Genomic DNA, 19,593 nt, shown 5'->3' on the forward strand with positions numbered 1-19,593 from the left:
CGAATCTCATATCACAGGTTCTACATCAAAAACCTAGGGTTTACCCCTTTAGATATGAATTCAATGTTCTAAGCGTGAAGCTTTATTAATAATACAAATCTATTGAGAGTTTTTATCATCATCGTTTGTCTTTACCATATCTAGGGTTTATGAGTGATTCTTAGATTGATTTGGGATGCATACTATATTAGTCTATTGATTGTTCTATCAGTAGTAGAATTTATGAGATAAGTAATCGTCGAATAACTCTCTACACAAGTAGAAATCGCGAGACCTTACAGAGGGATTCCGTGGAGCAATTGTGTGTCAAGACAACACCAGCAAGTAAACCTTTATCTAAGAGTTTAACTATTGGGATCAACCCAAATTCACAAAGCTTAAGTCCTCCGATTGGATTGCACCTTGAGTGATCTACTAATTGGTGGTTCGTTGGATAAAATCTGGTAGTCGAGAACTTCTGTATTTAGTGATTGAAGGAGTTTTGGGGATAACACTGATCTAGCTGTTATTCTACGGTTGGTGATGAATGGTTCTTACGAACAATAAATAATCTTGTTATCGCTTGCTTGGTAACGGCGAAGGATTCCTTGATCATCTCTTTTCTTTACTATTGTCTTTTTATTTATCTCACAACCAAACCCCATTTTTTATTTACTTTATCTTGCTGATCAAATAACCTATCAATTACACATCTCTTTGTGGGAACGATCTCTTACTACCGCTATATTACCAGTTAATTAGTGGGAAATATATTTATTAACTTGTTGTGCCTACGACAGCCCATACATAGAGGTGAGAGAGTTACGTTGCTAGCGTGGCTCCCTCGGTGTCTTCAAGAAAAATGTTTCAGCAACATTTATGGAGTTATCTCATGAATCTTTGATTGTTTTCGGGATGACTGCGGTGAGCAGTCCCCAGTTGCACTTCTCTTTAGTTACTGAAGTTGTTTTCTATGAGTAGGATGGGATACGTATCAGCCTCGTAAAATGTTGTAGGTTCCTTCCAGACATAGGGGTGATGATATCCTTACACTACACCTTTTTATGTAGTGGTTGTTGTTATGGTGAAACTCTGACTGGTATCAACAAACGAGCAACAATGGTTCTTGGCAGCAGCTGTGATCAGAAGAGACTGCATTGTAGTGGGAACAAAGAAGATTGGCTGGATCTTGGCTGGCTAGGGTCACGATCCTTGACAGGAAGGAGTGGTGGCTACGGGCACGAACCTTGGCATGGAGAGGCGTGGCGTCTACGGACACGAACCTTGGCAGGGAGAGGCGTGGCTTCTACGAACACGAACCTTGGCAGGAAGGAGTCGCATCTACGGGCACGAACCTTGGCGGGAAGGAGTGGAAGCTACGGGAACAAACCTTGGAAGGGAGAGGTGTGACGGCTACAGACATGAACCTTGAAAAGGAGAGGAGTGATGGCTACGTCCACGGACCTTGGCAAGAAGGATTGGCGGCTACGGGCACGAACCTTGGCAGGAAGGAGGCATGGTGTCTACATACACGAACCTTGGCAGGAAGGAGTGGCGTCTACGGGCACAAACCTTGGCAGGAAGGAGCGGCGTCTACGGGCACGAACCTTGGAAGTAAGGAGGCATGGTGGATATGGACACGAACCTTGGAAGGGAGAGGCGTGGCTACGACCATGGACCTTGGAAGGAAGGAGTGGCGTGGTGGCTATGGCTATGGACTCTGGTAACATGCAAGGCTTTGCTCGGATATTATGGCCCAAAAGAAGAATTCCTCACTTTAATATAATTCATGTCCGTGAGATTATTTCTTCTTCTCCTTATCCTATTTTTTTCGGTGAAGCAAATCCTCCTTAATTCTATGTCTTTGGAAGCTCGGATATTGTTGCTTGCTTGATCGTAAGTGCGACCTTGGTCTATTGATTTGATGGAAATTTCAGATTCGTGTCTTCTTGCTAAAACGGCCGCAAAGTCTTCGTCTGATGTCGGAATAAGGTGGTTGACCTCTAATTATTTTGCTAACAGGAAGATCTAACTTTTGCAAAAAATAATTTCTTCATTCGAAGTCCGTTTGGTGGGCGAAAAACATCTGACACCGAGAATTCAGAACTTTCCAGTAAGAATTTTGTAGGTTTTCAGCAGCCATGCATTCGAGGGTTTCAGCCACCACTTGTAGCTCGTTTATTGGATTAACGTGTCATTTTAGAATATTGTAGAAGATATCCATACGAATCATTTGGTATATATACCACCATTAGATTCTTCACCAATTAGCGCCAGTTCCAGTTCTCCCGGAGGGAAGTGTGAAAACGTTTCTGACGGAGTTCTTGCAAAACGACCCGTAACCTTTCTAAACTACATGTCATGTCCTAAAACACTTTTTAATGAATTTTTAGGTTACTAATGGACATGTTTCTTGAATTTTATGTTTTGTACTTGAATCTCCATGCTTGAACCATTTTTTTTGCTAATTTATGATTTTTCAGCGTGGGTACGACCTGAATGGAGAAAGACATGAGGCAGTCATGGAAATTACCGTGGGTGACGTTGCTCATGGAGTGTATCTCCTTGTCAGTTATATTTTGATGTGTTTGCACCAGAAGTATACTTGGAGGTGTTCCTGTATTGCTCCTTTTGGAGTTGGCGTTGTTCTGGTAACATCTGCTCCGTGAGTGCCTTCAGATATGCGAAGTTCTCCTTCTCAGTGGTAGCCGTGCCTGATTGTGCTTCTGAATTGAGGATAATGACTGAATTAGATCTAATATCCACCCTTATTTTTCAAATGGTTGAAGAATTGATTTTTTGTCCGAGAGGTTGATCCCCCGCTGTGGTTGCCGATTGTTAATACCCAAAAATCTCTCATAGGCAAAACAATGTACTACTGTAGTACTTTCTTTAGGTTCGGAAATCAAAATCTTACAAAACGAGCCTAAACCAAGATATTGGCCGTTCACATTTTGCTTCGGTTACAAAGAGTAAATGGATTGATCTTAGGGGAGGGAAAGCAAAAAAGTTTTAGGAAATCAGTGGTGATTGAATTTGGGTGTCAGGTTGTTAACTATGGAAGAAGAAGGGCTTAAGAATGATAAGATTGTTCTGTCTTCTGAATAGACAAATTAGTCTATTTATAGTTGTAAGAAACACTCATTGATTTCTCGTAAGTAGTGGAGGTTGTGAGGAGATGGAGATAGTGGGGTAATGGTATGATTACGCCCATTATGTTAGGGAAGTTTCTGGAAACCCGTAAGCCATTACTCTATTACTTAGACACTTCCTTTAACCGCTCATAACCGCTTGCCAATACTTGTAACTTCCCTATCATGGGGTGTTGCCACGTCGTATGTTGCTGTAAACCACCAGACCAATACCCATGAATAATTCCCCATGTAACATGTTTTGATTTCTCATAGGAATTAACAAACTCGTGGACTTGTTTCTAGTCTTGTCTAGACTGTCATGATACTTGACTGAGTAATAGCCTAAGCTATCCAGACTTTGTCGAAGTGGCATAGCTTGAAGAAACAACTCGGCTCCAAGGTTATGTGTGACTAATAATGAGTTTTACATAAGATGGCATTGTAGTTAGCTATCCATAATAATACACGTAGATAGCATAGTGCACCAAGATAGCAAAGTCGCGACGCGGGAGCGACCTAGTCTATAGCCATCCGAGTCGGCATGGACATGGGTGTTAGGCTTGAAGCAATGTAGGCGTGGCCATATGGCTAGGATAGGCCAAGATATAACGACTAGCAAGGAGGCCGCGACTAGTTAGATGCTAGGCAAGGCCAAACTAGGAGGCATGGAGGTCGTAGACATATGGCTTGTCTAGGCGATACATGGCTAGGCCGGGCCTGAAGACAAGGTGGTCGTGGCCATGGTTATCCAAGACGGAAGATAATGAGGCCGTGGCTACTAGCTTGGATAGGCCAAGAGACTAGGAGGCTGTGGCTGGTTAGAAGCCAAGATAGGCCCACTGGCAGGAAACCGTGGCCATGGTTAGCCATGCTGGTAGGTAGGGAGGTCGTGACTAAGAGTCAGGGTAGCAGGCTAGGCAAGGTAGTTGTGGGCCAAGCCAAACCGGGAGATAGGGAGGCCGTGGCCTGACTAGGTAGTTTGGTAGCTAGGAAGACAAGGAGGCTGTGGCCTGATTAGCTAGTTGGATAGCTAGGAAGACAAGGAGGCCGTGGCCTGATTAGATAGTAGGATAGCTAGGAAGACAAGGAGGTCGTGTCCTGATTAGCTATTTGGCTAGCTAGGAAGACAAGAAGGCCATGGCCTGATTATCTAGTTGGATAACTAGGAAATTGGTGGCCGTGTCTGGTCATGAGACCCAGCCAGATTATCCTGGCTATGGAGTGTCGCCATGTTGGCGTTGGCACTTCGTTTGTAGCATACAAAATATATTCGAGGAATTCAGTCGTGGAAGTTCTGCAACTCGAAGTAATATTCCAAATATTATGCTTCGGGTAATTCAGAATAACGTAGTAGTTTATTTTGAATATTTATAATTGCACCATCATTGTAGAATGATGAATGCACGACAATTCATATGGCCGTGCATAAAATAATGAGAGTTCAGCTGGCTGAAGCTCTAAAATATTGTATGCATATTGAAGGTCGGTATGGCCATTAGCAGGATACACATTCTCAATTCTCTTGCGGAATATGATGTAGAAGGACAAATCTATAAGTTTGATACCGGTTCAGAAGCTTATACATATTTATTTGTACTTCAAGCAGAAGAAAAATTATAATTTTCTCCCTTGTCAAAAATCCACCATCAACACTATCAATTCCTTTTTAAATAGTGTCCATATGGTAAAACAGTTAAACGAAACCTACATCTCCCTTATTCCAAAAGTCCAACACCCTTCCACTCCAAGTGATTATAGATCTGCAACAAGGAGACCCATTTTCCCCTACCTCTTTATCATCTACATGGAATCTTTGTATAGAACCCTCTCCAATGTTGGTTCTCTTGGACTAATTTAATGGATTCAAAGTCTCTCATAAGAGTCATTCTATCAGTCATTTGTTATTTGCAGATGACTACCTCATATTCTCCAAAGCTACCATATTTCCAAGTAAAAATCCCATAGAAACCCTAATTTCCTATGGTAATACCTTTCGTCTGATGATTAACTTCCATAGATCTAGAATTTTTTTCTCTCCTAAAGTCTCTGGCACCTAAGGACATTGTAAACATCCTTCATGTTTAGAAAATTTTCATCAATGATAAATACTTAGAAGCCCCCTTGTTCACCAATAAATCTAAGATTATTCTTTTGAGGAAGTAGCTGACAACATGAGAACAGACTCTAGGGTATGGAGAAGTATAAACCAATCTCTAGCTGCAAAAATGTCATGGATAAGACTGTCCTAGAAACTATTCTACTCTACATTATGTCCTCATTTACCCTCCCAGTTGAAACAACCAAACGAGACACCAATCTTATGAGAGACCACTGGTGGAGAAAAGATGACAACAAAAAAGGATTCTACATCAAAGCCTGGGATAGTATGTGTAAAGACAAAGAAAATGGTGGGAATGGTCTTAAAGACTTTAGAAAGTGGAATCTGAACCTGATTTCCAAGAATGGTTTGCATCTTTTCCATTAACCCGATATTCTATGGGCTAGAGCCATGAAGCCTAGATACTTTCTATCATTCTACTTATAATAATGGTGCCTCTTGGGCTTGGAAGGGGCACATAAACATATTAACCTAATCTAATTGTGTTTTATTTGGGAGGTTAAAGATGGTCATTCCATAAACATATGGAAAGATATTTGGCTTCTAGGACAATCTGTTCCCATAGCAAAGAATCTTAAACCCTTCCTCTCCTTTTCTGGTAAGTATCTAATTATTGACGGTAACTGTAATCTATCTCTGCTCAATACTACCCTGTCTTGACCCAATTTTCTATTAGCCATCAGAATTACTCTCTCCAAGCATAAAAAGATATCCTTAGGTGGAAACATAACCCTCAAGGAAACTTTACTGCCAAGTCCATGTACAATATTCTTGTCAACAAAACGAAACTTCCAATAGATAGAAATGCAAAACAAATCTGGAATTTAAATACCATTCCTAGACTCCATTTTGCTTGAAACTGAAAACCAATATTTTACCCGTCAGTGCTCACCTCTTCACCTTCATAGAGAGTATAAACCCAATCCGCACTATCTGCAAAAACCATCCAAAAACAAGCAAACACCTAATTATGGAGTGTGACTTTACCAGAGAAGTTTGAGCTAAATGCAACATCAACCTCAACAGGGCCGCTTTAGGAGCTGACAACATTTCGAGATATTGCTTAACTTGGTTTAAGAAAAACAATTATCCAACCCATTGTGGTGATTGGGCTGCTCTCCGTGCAATTATTTTCTGGTTTGTCTGGAAATCCAGATGTGAGGTGGTGTTCCAAAAGAAGAAACTCAATCCTGTGTTTACAGTAAATCAATAATAGATCATATGGAGTTTGTTAACAACAATGTGGTCTCACTAAAACTACCAAAAAGAAATAACTACTTTGAGAAAAACACAACAATATCTTGTTAACTTTCTCCTACCTAGCTATTTATGATAAAATCACAGAACTAAGAAGAATTGGCATTTGTATAAAAAACACTTACTGGAAGCATTGTTGGCGGGAGAAGTTACTCCACCAGAGCATGTCAAGCTGCCCTTAAAGCACTAAGATGGACCAACATTTTGAAGTGCAGAGAAATAAACTTAGCAGGAGACAACATGAACCTCTCCAAAGCAATGGAGGGAGCTACCAGAAACACCTGTTGGCAAGCTAACTGCATAACTAGTTGGAAGTCTAACAAGCTAAGCTCTGTATAACTACATAAGTTGAACAGGTTGTCGTGCTATCCTACCAGCGAGCCTCATGAGGAACCAAGCCAAGGGAGCCGGAGCGAATAGGGGGCTGTGATTATGTCGCAAGGGGAGCAAGCTAACTCTACCTTCTAACTTGTAATATTACACCATTAGAGACTCGAACCTGGGACCTCCTGGAATGCATGAAGCCTCTGTGGAACGGGGATGACCAGCTGAGCTAGGTGGCCCGTTTTTATAATCGACCAGTAACTTAGCCCATCATAGTTATTCTCAACTGATTCCATACTATTGGGTTGATGTATTGCAGGTCTCTCCTAATGGTAAAAAAAACAAAAAAATTAAAAAAATTAAAAAAAAAAAATGGTGACGCTTATACCGTAAACAAGGGGGACTGTGTTATGTGTTTGACATCCTCGGTTAAGATCAAGTCTAAAAAGTACTTTCTCCGTCCCACTATTAATTGACCTAGTAGTACAATTTAGAAATGATTTATTTCTCAAACTATATCACGGATATTCAGAAATTTTATATCATTAAAAAGCATTTTAAAACACCTACGTAACAAATATAAATATGAGTATCAAATGATATAAAATCAACTATTCATAGGACAAAATATAAAAATAAATAGGGAAATTAATAATGGGACGGAGGGAGTAATGGTTTATTACTCATCAGTTAGACATGATCTACTAAAATGTTGCTCCTAGGCCAGATAACTACTTCTACAGTCGATGCGCGCACGCTTCGACTTTTTCCTCCTACATATTGACCAAGATAATTATGAAGACCTTGGAAGTTCCTACATTTTCTTAAGAGTCTCTGACCAGTAGGCTGAATTTGATCTTGATATTATGCATCTTTGAATTTGCTGGCACATAGTGAGATTATGCGTCATCTATGAATTTGCAGGTACTACAACCGATAGGCTGCGACTGTTACTACCTTACATTCCGTCCCATCTTTGATCTTTCCAAATAGACCAAGAGACCGAATGTAACACAAACAGCGGCCATTCCCCAACAGACTCATTCCATCGCGTTTATCTCTACATTAATCCATATGAACTAAAAGCAAAAGGATAATTGAACATAACTATTCGCAAGTAAATAGACAATGACACCGGAAAAAGGTTCCTCGCTTTTGGTTGAAAAATTGCATTAAAGAACAAAAATAGATGTCTGTCAAAGGAAAAGCCTAAAATATCGCAGCAATATTTCAATGATAGCTCCTCTGCATAAAGTAGGGGATGGAAGGAGCAGTAAAGTGCATGGAAATCATTCTGCTACATGAAATGAATGTAGAGAGTAAGAGAGTCGACAGAGAGGTAATGGCTGATAGTGAAAGAGTCTGCTAAAACCATCTGCAGAACTTTTTTCTTTGTTTCCTATATAATTGGTATGCTTACCCTTGTGAGGAAATCATATTTAGGATCAAACTTTATTGCTCAAAAACATAACAGATGCATAGAAAATGAAATGGCCGGCTAGGAGTGATTTAAGGGTGGATATTATGGTATTCACATGTTCTTTCTAGTACTTACTCAACAGAAATAACCCTGTCCATGATGTTGGAGTTTAATGGCAACATTATTCATTTCATCATACCTGTAACCTATATCTCTCCCGCTTGGGTGCTGGCAATGGCTCTCAAATTTCTACCCTCCCTAGTACATATAGCGTGCCGACAGTCAATCTCACATTTTAACCCATTGAGCTGATCCACTTCATGCATCACGTTTATCAAATGCATCAACCTTTTTGGAATACCACGAACCTGTAAAAGGACTACGTCATTAATCTAAATAAGAGGCAAGCAAGGCAGTACCTTGACAGTTCCCATAGCAACTACTTCTTGATGATTTTTTAGTAAGGATTTTAGAGTTGAGCCAAAATGAGTTCAGCGAATCCCTTGCCGGCAGGCTTTTGTCGGGTCCATCGGAAAGATGCATTGCATATCTTTTGGTTCACATTCCATGACACTGTTATAAAACAGTTATGCTGGTGGATGGTACGTGGGGTTTACATTGAAGTGATGCAAAGGCTCAGAATAGACAATTCCCTAAAGATAATGAGACGCAAGGCCGGTTGTACTTCATGTCAAGTTGGGTTTGTAATTTGAATTATATGTGCAAGTCCAGAAGGAACTCTCTAGTCTACTTCTTCCGAGCCATGTGTCGTGCTCGCATTACTTCGTACTGCCCTGGAAACTTTCTGTCTAGCTAGGAATGGCTGAAGGACCTAGGCATGTACTGGCGAGAAATGCTAAACCCTGTTCCAGAATACCCATTAGCTTTATCCAGCTAATCCAACTAACTAACCAAGTGTCTCTCCAGTAAAATGGTAAAGGTACTGGCGATCGTATTCGCGAAATGAGATCGAAATTCACCTCGAGATAGAAATCTAACTTGATGATGGCCTTTTTCCCAGAGGAGAGAGCTGACAAGCATGGTTTAAGGAAGTTGAATTTCATTAAACCATGTTGATTATTAGAAGGCCCTGAGGGTGGTAGAAGATGGCAAAATGTTCAATCAAATCAAGTACATGGATGGATAATTCATCTTTTGGGATTATTGTGCATTATGGCGGGACAGGGATGAAAACTGGTGATGGATAATATGAGTAACGTGGCAATCCAAGGAACCATGAATACAGTCAGGAACAGTGCAGACTAGTACCTGCTGCATTGTTTTGATGAAGAAATAATGAACGTGTGCTGAATTTCTGTTTCAAAGAGTACGCAGTGCCTCGCTGTATTGCATGTGATGAAGGATTTGTGGTTCCATCCTTGTTACCCTTAACCCTCTCTCTGTACCGACACTGACACACACATACACCTACACACACCAGGAAAAGAAAACAACCCAATTGGCTGTTTTTGATTCATTTATATTCCCTTCCCCTGTCATGAAGAAAGGTGGCAGATTTACTGAAGAGAATAAGATGAAGACAAATTTGGTCTAGAATTTGGATTTTCAATTCTCCCACTTTGTATATATATATATACTCTCTTGGTGCTGCTCAAGAGAGTAAGTAGTAGACACAGTAGTAAGTACAGTACTAATCTAATTCACTCTCAAATTCTCTACTGCATTTAACAGAAGCTGGGATTTGCCGAGTATTATTATTGAGAAGCATGAATAATTTGGAATGCAGTAGTGAATGTGAATCAGGTTGGACTATGTATTTAGAGCATTCTTTGGTCTCTCTAAACCCCTGCAAGAGCAATGGTCAGTTTAGCGATTTTGAGTGCAATTACAACCGGAAGGTAATGAAAGAAGTTTATGCTGTAGAAAAAGAAGAAGAGGAAGACTTGTCAATGGTTTCTGATGCTTCTTCCGGTCCTGCACATTTTCTTGAACATGAAGATTACTGTACTGAAAATGGAAATTTCTCTGCTTCATCGTCTTCTTTGAAGAATAAAAGCAGTAAAAGGCAGAAGAAAATTAGACAAAAACGTTCTTCTGATTCTCTTCTCGACGATACTGCTAGTTCTCCTATGAGTCCTATCTACAGCTTCTCCAAGGTAATTAGCTCATGGCAATCTACATCCATCTTATCATTTGGTGTCATAACCCGACCAATTTATGGGGGCCTAAGGTGCAGCCGTTTAAGAAACCGAGCGAACCGACAACCAGCCCCTCAAGCTTCATGGTCAATCCAACTTGAGTTAGAGTTGTCTATTAATTATGCATTGTTAATGTTATCAAGATTGATTTCTTATATTGGATTTTTGATGTTTGCTCAGAACAGTAACTTCACATTCACCAACAAAAAGGTTTCCATAGATCATCTTCTTGGTTTCTCACAAGACTTCATCACAACAACTCATTTAAAGGTATAAACAGCATATTCTTCCATCCCACTGGATAATTCATAATAACATGTCATTTCCACCTGCCTGATTACAGGAAAAATCAACATTGGGGAAGAGTTTTGGTACTCTGAAATCTTCTTTGCCAGGAAAATATCTAAAACAGAACCAGTAAGTCATTGCACACGTGCGTTTTCTGTGTCTGTGAGTGTCAATTGATGTTTACTGTAGTGACAGTTCTTACTGGATACTCCTTATCTCATTTTGTTAACTCTTTGTTGACGCAGGTAAGTTGCAGTAAAGCCTGTGGGAATAATAATAAGGCATGGTGATCTATTATCTCTCAATCTCTTCCACAACTAGTACTGCTGTTGCTCAGAGAGAAGGATGGGTTTTTTCGTAAGAGAAGAAAAAGAAAGTTTAGTGACAGAAAGTGATCTTTAATGTGTTCTCCTCCTTTTAACTGTTATCCTTCTTGTTTTTCTTCCTTTTCCACTATTAATGTTGTGGGGATGGAACACTACTAGAGATACCTCAGGCAAATAAACTCAACTTTAATCTTTCTCTAAGTTTTCTAGTTATCCAAAATCAGCAGATAAATGGGTTTATGCTATGATCTAATGTCAATTTCTCCTAAAAATAGATAAGAACAAAGCTACTTATCAGAACAATCATGTAAAAGACTTTTGAAAAGACAATAACTCCAGGTTCTAGGTCCATTAAAGAGAAAGCAAGAATTGGGCATGCTATTTTGGTAAAGGAAAAGAATTTATGATATGATAAATGAGAAGAAGAATGGTGGTGGTGATGGGCAATAAGATTGAGAGTGCAGAGATGACAAGAGAAGTCCAAAAATTGATGTTGGAATATCTTATACACGATAGGACCTTTTAGAACCTGAAGATCCTGTCCAAGATCTTCCTGATACAATACAACATGCTTAATAATAACATGTTACATGATGTATCACTGTCTCTTCTGCAAGGAACCTATGTCTTTATTACTGTTTCATGTACATTGTTTGTTTCTGCATTATCCTAACTCCTAAGACTGTCTCCTGTATGCATCATACAGGATTATACAGGGTCATCTTATTTTGTTCGTCAATCAGAATCCTCGTCTCCTAAAAGATGCAAATTCTACAAATGAACGATATTTTGGAACTCGGATGTTTGGAATGTTTCACATAACTGACTTCATATTTCAGACTTTGCTGAAAATAAATGACCTGAATCACAAAAGAAAACAGAGCTGGAAAAATATATGAAACTGATATCACAGAATCACAGTGAAGGTAAAACTTTAGCCTCATTTCATTACATCATGCTAGACAAGATAATTAAAATGTTCGGTATCTATGTCTATAGAAACACATACAAATCTTAACAACTCTCAGATATCTGAACAAACCCTTGATTATTTCCTTCCTTCCATGCATCCTTTATTTGGTTTTACCTCAATTATCTGACATCATAGTATCTTCCCAGATCTACAAATGGCCCAAGGGTCCCCAAATCCTTAAATCTCTCTCTCTCCTTCTACAACCATATGATTTTTATTCATGTACCGTCTGCAAGTCTCATGTGCAGTGAACCTGTAAGACTGCACATGCGACACTTACTTCCGTTACTGCCTGCCTGCCTGATCATACAAGTTACTAAGGTTCTTCTCTCACCATTCTTACAGAAAGTGCAATAATTATCTTAGTCACACGAAATTTTCCGAAGGATTTTATCTAGCTGAAACATCAACTGCCTATTTAAAACTGGAGAGAAAAAGAAGGCTACACATTCTTCACAAAGACAACCGGTACAAAGATTAAATTTAGACCAGACACATCGCAGCCTCAAAGATAAACATCAATAAAACAATCATGAGAAATCACAATTGATTTTCTATTTTTCCTAGAGGATGATGTTCGTGAGGTTGTGTTCCATACCATGGTGTCTATGTCTACAACTACACAGGAAGGCATAGAACTAGTAAATAACAACCCCGATGTTCATAAAATATAAAAGAGAACTAAAGAAGATACACCATATGCACTTACATCTATGCTATCACCATTAACGAAAAATCATTATGCCTAACAGTCTTGGCTAAGAACAAAGTATAATGAGGGGCTTACGTGCATGAAAAGGTGACGAGCACTTTTTCTTTCTCTTAATATGAACTCAAAGAACATTCAGGAATGCATAGCAGTAGCATCATCTTCATCACCTCCCTCTCTTGTTGGAACCTCGTTGAACATATACTGGTTCTGATATTCCATCAAGTATTGTGTTGATCTCTTCACATCCAGAAACAACCGGTATACTCTGCTGATATCCTCCATCTCGACAACCTTTCCCTTCCTCTTCTGGCAAGCCAATGACGCAGCTGTTATGAGGTGGATCGCATACCTTAAAGATGCTTCTACCCCAATTTTTGTGAGCAAAACCTTTGCATCATCAGACATTTCAACATCTTCCTCTAGGGACCTAATGTCGAGGATCTTACGGATCTCATCCTCACTGTAGGGTTGTGTTGAGATGATAAGCAAACGGTCAAGGAGGTCGATCGGGATCCCGTGTGGGGATTTGTAGTTTGTACCTCGGATATTTGTGATTCCTCTATTGGTGGCAACCACTAAAATAGGTGCCATATCATTTTCTAAAGCACGATTCAGAAAAGAGAAACATTCAATGTCAAGCATGTGAACCTCATCAATAAACAAGACACCAGGCACAATCTCCGCCTTCCCTTCCTCTCTCCACTCTGCCACTTTTGTGTCAATCTGTTCTCTCACTTCTGCACGGATTTCACCTGTATCACCAGTGAAGAGAGCTAAGAATCCCTGTGTCCTGAAAATTATGATAAAACAAAATTTCAGAATTCCAAGAAATATGGAATTGGTGAAAAAAATTGAGCTGCACCAGAGTGACAAACACAGCCAAGGGTCTCCATTCAACTCTTAATGATACCATTCTAAAAAAAGTTAAATCTCGGGTTGTGGATACATGCCCAAAATCCATAAAGGGCCAGAACAAAAGCAGGGTAGGGGAACTGACACAAGTTAGAAACATATCCTACTGAACTTCCAAAGAGAGAAATTCCTGCCAACTGCCAACGTCATTTACCAATGATCTGCTTTAAGCAATGCAACCAGGATAAAGACTTTTTGGATCTTAAAAGGGTATGAACCACGAGGTGCTAGGTAAACAGTCAAAAGTGAGAATATGTCCAGATAATTCAGTTTATGGTAACCAGCTAGTATACTTTTAGTTTGCATAGGTAAACAAGTAAACAACAAATAAATAATGTACTCATGTCAGCTGATATGCATTGAGACTTCGAAAATGTACAATCAGACAAAAAGTGTGTTCTAGTTATCAGCTGAGATGCAGGAACATAAAAGAAGATGTTTACATAAACTCAAGAATAAGTCTCGAAGGCATCATAGGGTATGCAGACGGAGGTGCTAGTACACTAGTAATGGATGCATGTCAAAAATTGATGGGAAGGATGAACGATCATGCTTAAAAGTTCAGAGTTGGCAGGTTTTTCTCAATGGATATTTGGAACTGAACTGATTAAATAATATGCAAAGGAATGTTGGGACATTCAATCAAACAAATATCTTCAGCTACGTACAACTTGGTTAATTATGAACAATCAAAGAGTAGTGGGATACATGAAAAATGTATATGTCCCGAAAAAATTAGTTGATGCACGATACTATTCTATTTATCTTGTATTCATCTTATCGTCTTTCGTTTTGTACGTATATCCGATATTATCGTGGGCTTGTTTTCTTTATAAAAACATGACATACATTATCATATGCAGCCTATATTCAGCCCTTCTGTTTTAGCTGAGCTAATGCGGCCTGATGGATCATCAACAATTGCTTTAACTAATGGGAGACTCTGTCTGCTGACCTAGCTCATGAGATGATGGGTACTCAGGTAGCTCTTGATATAAACAAATTTCTGTTACTTAATTTTGTTTCCTTAATAGGAACAGATGTCAATATTTGTATATGGACAATTCTGTAAGTTCGTGACAATATCTAATGGTGTTATGGTTTCTCTGTGATGCTGCAAGGAACCATTCTAGCTTGGTGTTTTTCTGGCATCCATTTGTCATGTTCTGCTAGTTGTGTCTGAGGGAGCTCGTGATATTAACATGTGGCATCTGATGCTTACGGTATGCCATCTTTCTTTACCTACTAGGATGTTACACAGCTAATACTTCTATGTATGAAGAAAGTAGATGTTTTCCTTATCTTTAGGTTTCCTTATCTGTGGTGAGAAAAACACTACATTAAGTAACAAGGACACTCCCCCTTGGGTTTTGCCTTGCTGGAAACACAAACAGATGGACATCGTGCCAGAGCTTCGGCAGTACTTGCGCAATGCCCAGGTATAATGTTAGATGCTGTGTGTATATATTGCGTAGAAACATAATTATGTCTTAACTAATGCATTTTTATATGGTTTTGACTTCCATGCATTTGACCTAGCAAAGAAAATTACAGCAAAAAGTAAAGCAAATTGTATTTAGATAAGTAATACAAGTATACTTTGACATTATTTCAGCCATTTCTAGCTTGAGTTGTCAAACGCCGAAATACTGTTTGGTACATATAGGAAAATACAAAAGAATACACTATCAGATGTATTAGTGGCACATGATCTCAACAACTTAACCATATGAAATCATTTATTCTGCAAGTTTAAAAGCGATGAAGTATTTACTTCCTCATATGCAGTATTGCAAATCCAGATTTTTCACAACAATAACAAGACCGACGTTTTTACACAACAATAACAAGACGGACAACACCGGATTCTCCTAAATGTACCATTCACTCTATGTTACTCTAGCAACCCACAAATATGAATTAAAAAAACATAAATCTTCAAATCATGTCCTAATTTACAAAACCTCTTCAAACATTTCAGACATACCATGAACTTAAAATTCCATATCATACTTTGGTAGAGTTAAATTTACTAGCTAGAAAGGGAGAAAAGAAAAGTATACCTGCTGTTGATAACATCGATTTCATGAAGAGTAACACAATGAACAACTTCTTTTCTCTTCTGCAACTCCCCTTCTGGACACTGAACAAACTTAGTTTGAGGACCCATAGCATCATAATCTCTAGACCTAGCAAAAGATCTCCCAAGTTTAGTAATCTTTCCAGAACTCTTATCAATAGCAATAACATCACCACTCTGAGCTTTCTGCTTCCCAAGAGCTTCAATCATCTTTGCACCCAAATCATAAACTGTTTCCATATCAGTAGTTTTTAAAGTCATCTTCCCAGTTTTTGATGCAGCACCAGCAACAGCAGGTCTATCAATCTGAACTTCAACAACTTCAGCTTCAATTACTTCAGTTTCTTCCTTAATTCTAACACCAATAGACTTACGAAAAGCTTGCATTAGGGCTTCAGTCTTTGACATTTCCAATGAGAAAAGTTCACTACCAGCCATCATAGCAAAAGGGGTTTCTTGACCTAAAGATTTAGCCATACCCATAGCGATTGCAGTTTTACCTGTTCCTGGTTGACCAGCTAAAAGAACAGCTCTACCAGCGATTTTACCTTCTTTAATCATCTGAAGAATGACTCCTGCTGCTTTACGGGCTGGAGCTTGACCAACCATGCCTTCTGATACATCTCGAGGTTCTAGGGCAGAATCTAAACCAAGCCCTCGAATGTGAGAGTGTGCTCCTATACGTTCGATTCGAGTAAGGTCTCTACTTTCTGATAGTTTTAGTTCCGCCATTGTTGCAGAAGCAGAGAAGAGAGAGAGAAAGAAGAAGACGAGGGTTTTGGAATGAAATTAGGGGTTTTTCGGCTTCAGATGAAAAATACACTACTACAGCGTGCTTTTCCTTTTCGGCCATTTTAAGTGAACACTGATTTTGGGCATACCAAAATCTTCTTAGGCATACAAAGCACTAGTCCTAACTTGGGTGATCTTATAAGGGGTACCCTATGGGGTGGTTCAATTACCTATATGCCCTTAAATCCTTTATATTAATAATCTATTCCTAACCCTAATACAAAAATCTATAATCAATAAACCTAAAATCAGTCTCATAACCAAAATCAGTTTCATATCCCTAACCCCTTCTCCTTCCTCCTCCACAACAGCCGAACCCTTCTTCTTCTTCTTCCTTTTTTTTTCGTCGTATCATCGCGGGAATTTAATCGTCGATTCGTGAAAATTTAGTCGACGATTAAACTCATCTATATAATGGGTCGTCGTAAGCCAGTATCTCGTTCAAATCGATCGACTGAACAACCTATTGAAGAAGAAGAAGATTTAGAGAGTGAAGAACAAACTCAAAATCAACCACAAAATCAACCAGAAGAAGAGATTGAAGAAGAACCAACTCCGGAAATGAGAATAATAAGGTTAGTTCTACAAACCCATCTCGTATTTGATGTTTTAGATTGGTTTGGTCGATTTAATTCGTCAAAATCATGTTTCTGCGACGGTGACAGTGTATAGTTCGGCGCAAAACAAATCTTAGATGTGCGCCGAGTTGTTCTTAAAACTGAACCCTGAAAGTGCATATGAACGGCTCGGCGTAAATCTGAAATCCATTTTGAGCCGAACTTAGTGACATAGAGACTTATATTTAGGATCGGCTTATTCGATGGTGTTAGTTTTGTGCCGAATATGTTTTGTGAATTTCAGAAATTTTGCATGTGCGTAGGATCGGCTTGTATGGTAGTATTAGTTTTGTGCCGAATAAATGTTGTTTGAATTTCAGAATTTTTGTATGTGCTTAGGATCGGCTTGTATGGTTGTATTAGTTTTGAGCCGAATAAATGTTTCAATTCATAAGTCTAGATTCGGCTTATTCGATAGTATTAGGGTTGCGCCGAATATCATTGTTAAAATTTCATAAATTTTACAAGTGTATAGGATTGGCTTATTTATATGATATCATGTTGCGCCGAATACATGTTTGAGTTCATAATCATATATTCGGCTTATTCGACGGTATCGGTTGTGAGCCGAATATATATGATCGGCTTATAATTGTTTTGTGGTATGAGCCGATCCACTCTCTGTGTAAGCTAATAAAAATTTCAAGACATGATTCGGCTCATATGTGTTATTTCGAGTAAGCCGAGCCTTCTTATTTTCTTACAAGTTTTTGGCTTTCCAAATCTCTTTGTTGTCCGAATTAGTCTTATAACTTTCATACTTGTGTCAGGACCAATGCAGCTACAAAGAGGAAGAAGATGGAGGTAACACCTTCTACTTCTAAAACTCCCGATCTTAGAGGAGGAGGTAAATAAAAATTGGGAGCGGGAGGTAGAGGAGGAATTTTAGAAGAAGAAGATGAACAAGTAAGAATTGAAAGACAATAAGAAGGAATAACTGAAGATGAAGAAGTTGATGATAATCAAGAAGTTCATCAAGAAACACAACACCAAGGAAAACCCAAGAAAGACAAGAAAGGTAAGAAGGTGGCAGAACCCGAGAAAGAGAAGGACGATGATGATCGACGGATCACTGGTTTACACATTCGTGATGAAGATGACGTAATTACACCTCGATCAGATGGTTTGCCTCATGGTCTTCCGGAAGATGGAGGAAATGTGTTGTTTGGTTATGCCGATTTTTGGGCGAAGAAAATTTATGAGACTCCTGATCACAACCGTGCAGTCCGAGTATTGAGACACCAGAGGGCAGCAGTGTTTTATGGCCTATCATCAATTATGGACATAAGGAATATGATAGTGTGTCGGCCTTTGCATTTACTGAGCGCTTTTGTCCAGAAACTTACACATTTCAATTACCTTTTGGAGAAATGGCAATCACTCCTGATGAGGCTAGTAAGATTGCAGGCCTTAAAGCAAGGGGTGTAAGTGTGGATGCTGGTTTTTATGACATGAGTTGGGATGACCTATACAATTTGTACCTGGAATTTCTTGGTTGGGGTTCACAGAAAACTGAGTTGGAGTTCATATGCTTTCAAGAATTCCTTCTTTTTCTTTACTCGTGTCTCCAACGGTATCTTAGCAATATTCTCTAATTCTTTCAACTTAAGTGGTTGAATTATCGGTTGACATTTTTCCTCACATTGCACCATATGTGAAACGTACAAAGAAAATTAAATGCATCCGGAAATACTTTCTTAATAGCATACATCAACGATGAATCTTGATCGGAAACGAACACTTTAGGAAGAGCACCCTCCCGGAAGATTAACTTCAATTGTTCTAACCCCCAAACATAACTCTCTTTCTTCTCGTTTTTCATGAAACAAAAGGCCACGGTGAACGGTGCCTTTGTCGAAGTATGCCCCACAATGTTCATCAATGACATCTCATATTTATTAGTCTTGTACGTGCAATCCAATATAATAACTTGTGGGAAGCATAGAGCCAATTGGGCGCATTCCGGGTGGGCAAGGAAAAGGTGTGTGACTTGACCGAAGTCATCCAACTTCTTTTGGCAAGCGTAGTTATTCTTCACCCCTAACCACATTACTTGTTGCATCACCATCCTACCTTGCAAATTGAGTATTCTAATCTTTTGTCTTGCATTGTAGATAGTTACATAGTCGACTTGTTATTCTTGTTGTCCGCCTTCAATTTGCTAAGAATCCTAGAAGGTGGCAAACGTGCTCGTGTCATTTTATCCACTTCTAGCATCTCGTCGGGTTTGAGTCGGCTACTTTCGCATGTCCATGAAGGTCTTTGGGACGTGGGTGGTTATGACGACAATCCATATCTTTATTCATTATCCAATATTGATCTTCTTTGTTCATGGACTCATTCTTAAGGTTGAAAACGATCTTGAAAGGGAAATTTCTTTTCTTCGTCTTCGTCCTATTCTTTCTCCCGGTCTTCCCAACGTATACAGTACCCTTTTTAACCTTGCTAGCGCCGGTTCCACTACGCTCACAAATCATTTCAAACCGATCCCATCGGCTTTG

At 39.2% G+C, this 19,593-nt stretch overlaps 2 protein-coding genes across 2 annotated transcripts; one reads left to right on the forward strand and one right to left on the reverse strand.

Moving 5' to 3' along the window:
• The first annotated feature begins 9,740 nt into the window (after positions 1 to 9,740).
• LOC113278065 lies at positions 9,741 to 11,622 on the forward strand. The gene is made up of 4 exons (XM_026527000.1): positions 9,741 to 10,350; positions 10,573 to 10,662; positions 10,736 to 10,809; positions 10,926 to 11,622. Exons 1-4 carry the CDS (start codon positions 9,961 to 9,963, stop codon positions 10,927 to 10,929), a joined length of 558 nt encoding a protein of 185 aa, XP_026382785.1. The 5' UTR covers positions 9,741 to 9,960; the 3' UTR covers positions 10,930 to 11,622.
• Positions 11,623 to 12,407: 785 nt separating this feature from the next.
• On the reverse strand, positions 12,408 to 16,526 carry LOC113283522 (ruvB-like 2). The gene is made up of 2 exons (XM_026532811.1): positions 15,667 to 16,526; positions 12,408 to 13,481 (listed from the first exon to the last, which is right to left on the reverse strand). Exons 1-2 carry the CDS (start codon positions 16,413 to 16,415, stop codon positions 12,824 to 12,826), a joined length of 1,407 nt encoding a protein of 468 aa, XP_026388596.1. The 5' UTR covers positions 16,416 to 16,526; the 3' UTR covers positions 12,408 to 12,823.
• Between the last annotated feature and the right edge of the window lie 3,067 nt (positions 16,527 to 19,593).

This window comes from Papaver somniferum, chromosome 5 (assembly GCF_003573695.1).
Source record: "Papaver somniferum cultivar HN1 chromosome 5, ASM357369v1, whole genome shotgun sequence".
Taxonomy (NCBI): Eukaryota; Viridiplantae; Streptophyta; class Magnoliopsida; order Ranunculales; family Papaveraceae; genus Papaver; species Papaver somniferum.

What these genes read in the sequence shown, in the direction of transcription:
- LOC113278065 (XM_026527000.1), top strand. Translation starts at nt 9,961, where the DNA reads ATGAATAATTTGGAATGCAGTAGTGAATGTGAATCAGGTTGGACTATG. An exon ending in CTATCTACAGCTTCTCCAAG is followed by an intron (nt 10,351 to 10,572) that starts GTAATTAGCTCA and finishes ATGTTTGCTCAG; the next exon opens with AACAGTAACTTCACATTCAC. An exon ending in TCACAACAACTCATTTAAAG is followed by an intron (nt 10,663 to 10,735) that starts GTATAAACAGCA and finishes GCCTGATTACAG; the next exon opens with GAAAAATCAACATTGGGGAA.
- LOC113283522 (XM_026532811.1), bottom strand. Translation starts at nt 16,415, where the DNA reads ATGGCGGAACTAAAACTATCAGAAAGTAGAGACCTTACTCGAATCGAA. An exon ending in ATCGATGTTATCAACAGCAG is followed by an intron (nt 13,482 to 15,666) that starts GTATACTTTTCT and finishes CATAATTTTCAG; the next exon opens with GACACAGGGATTCTTAGCTC.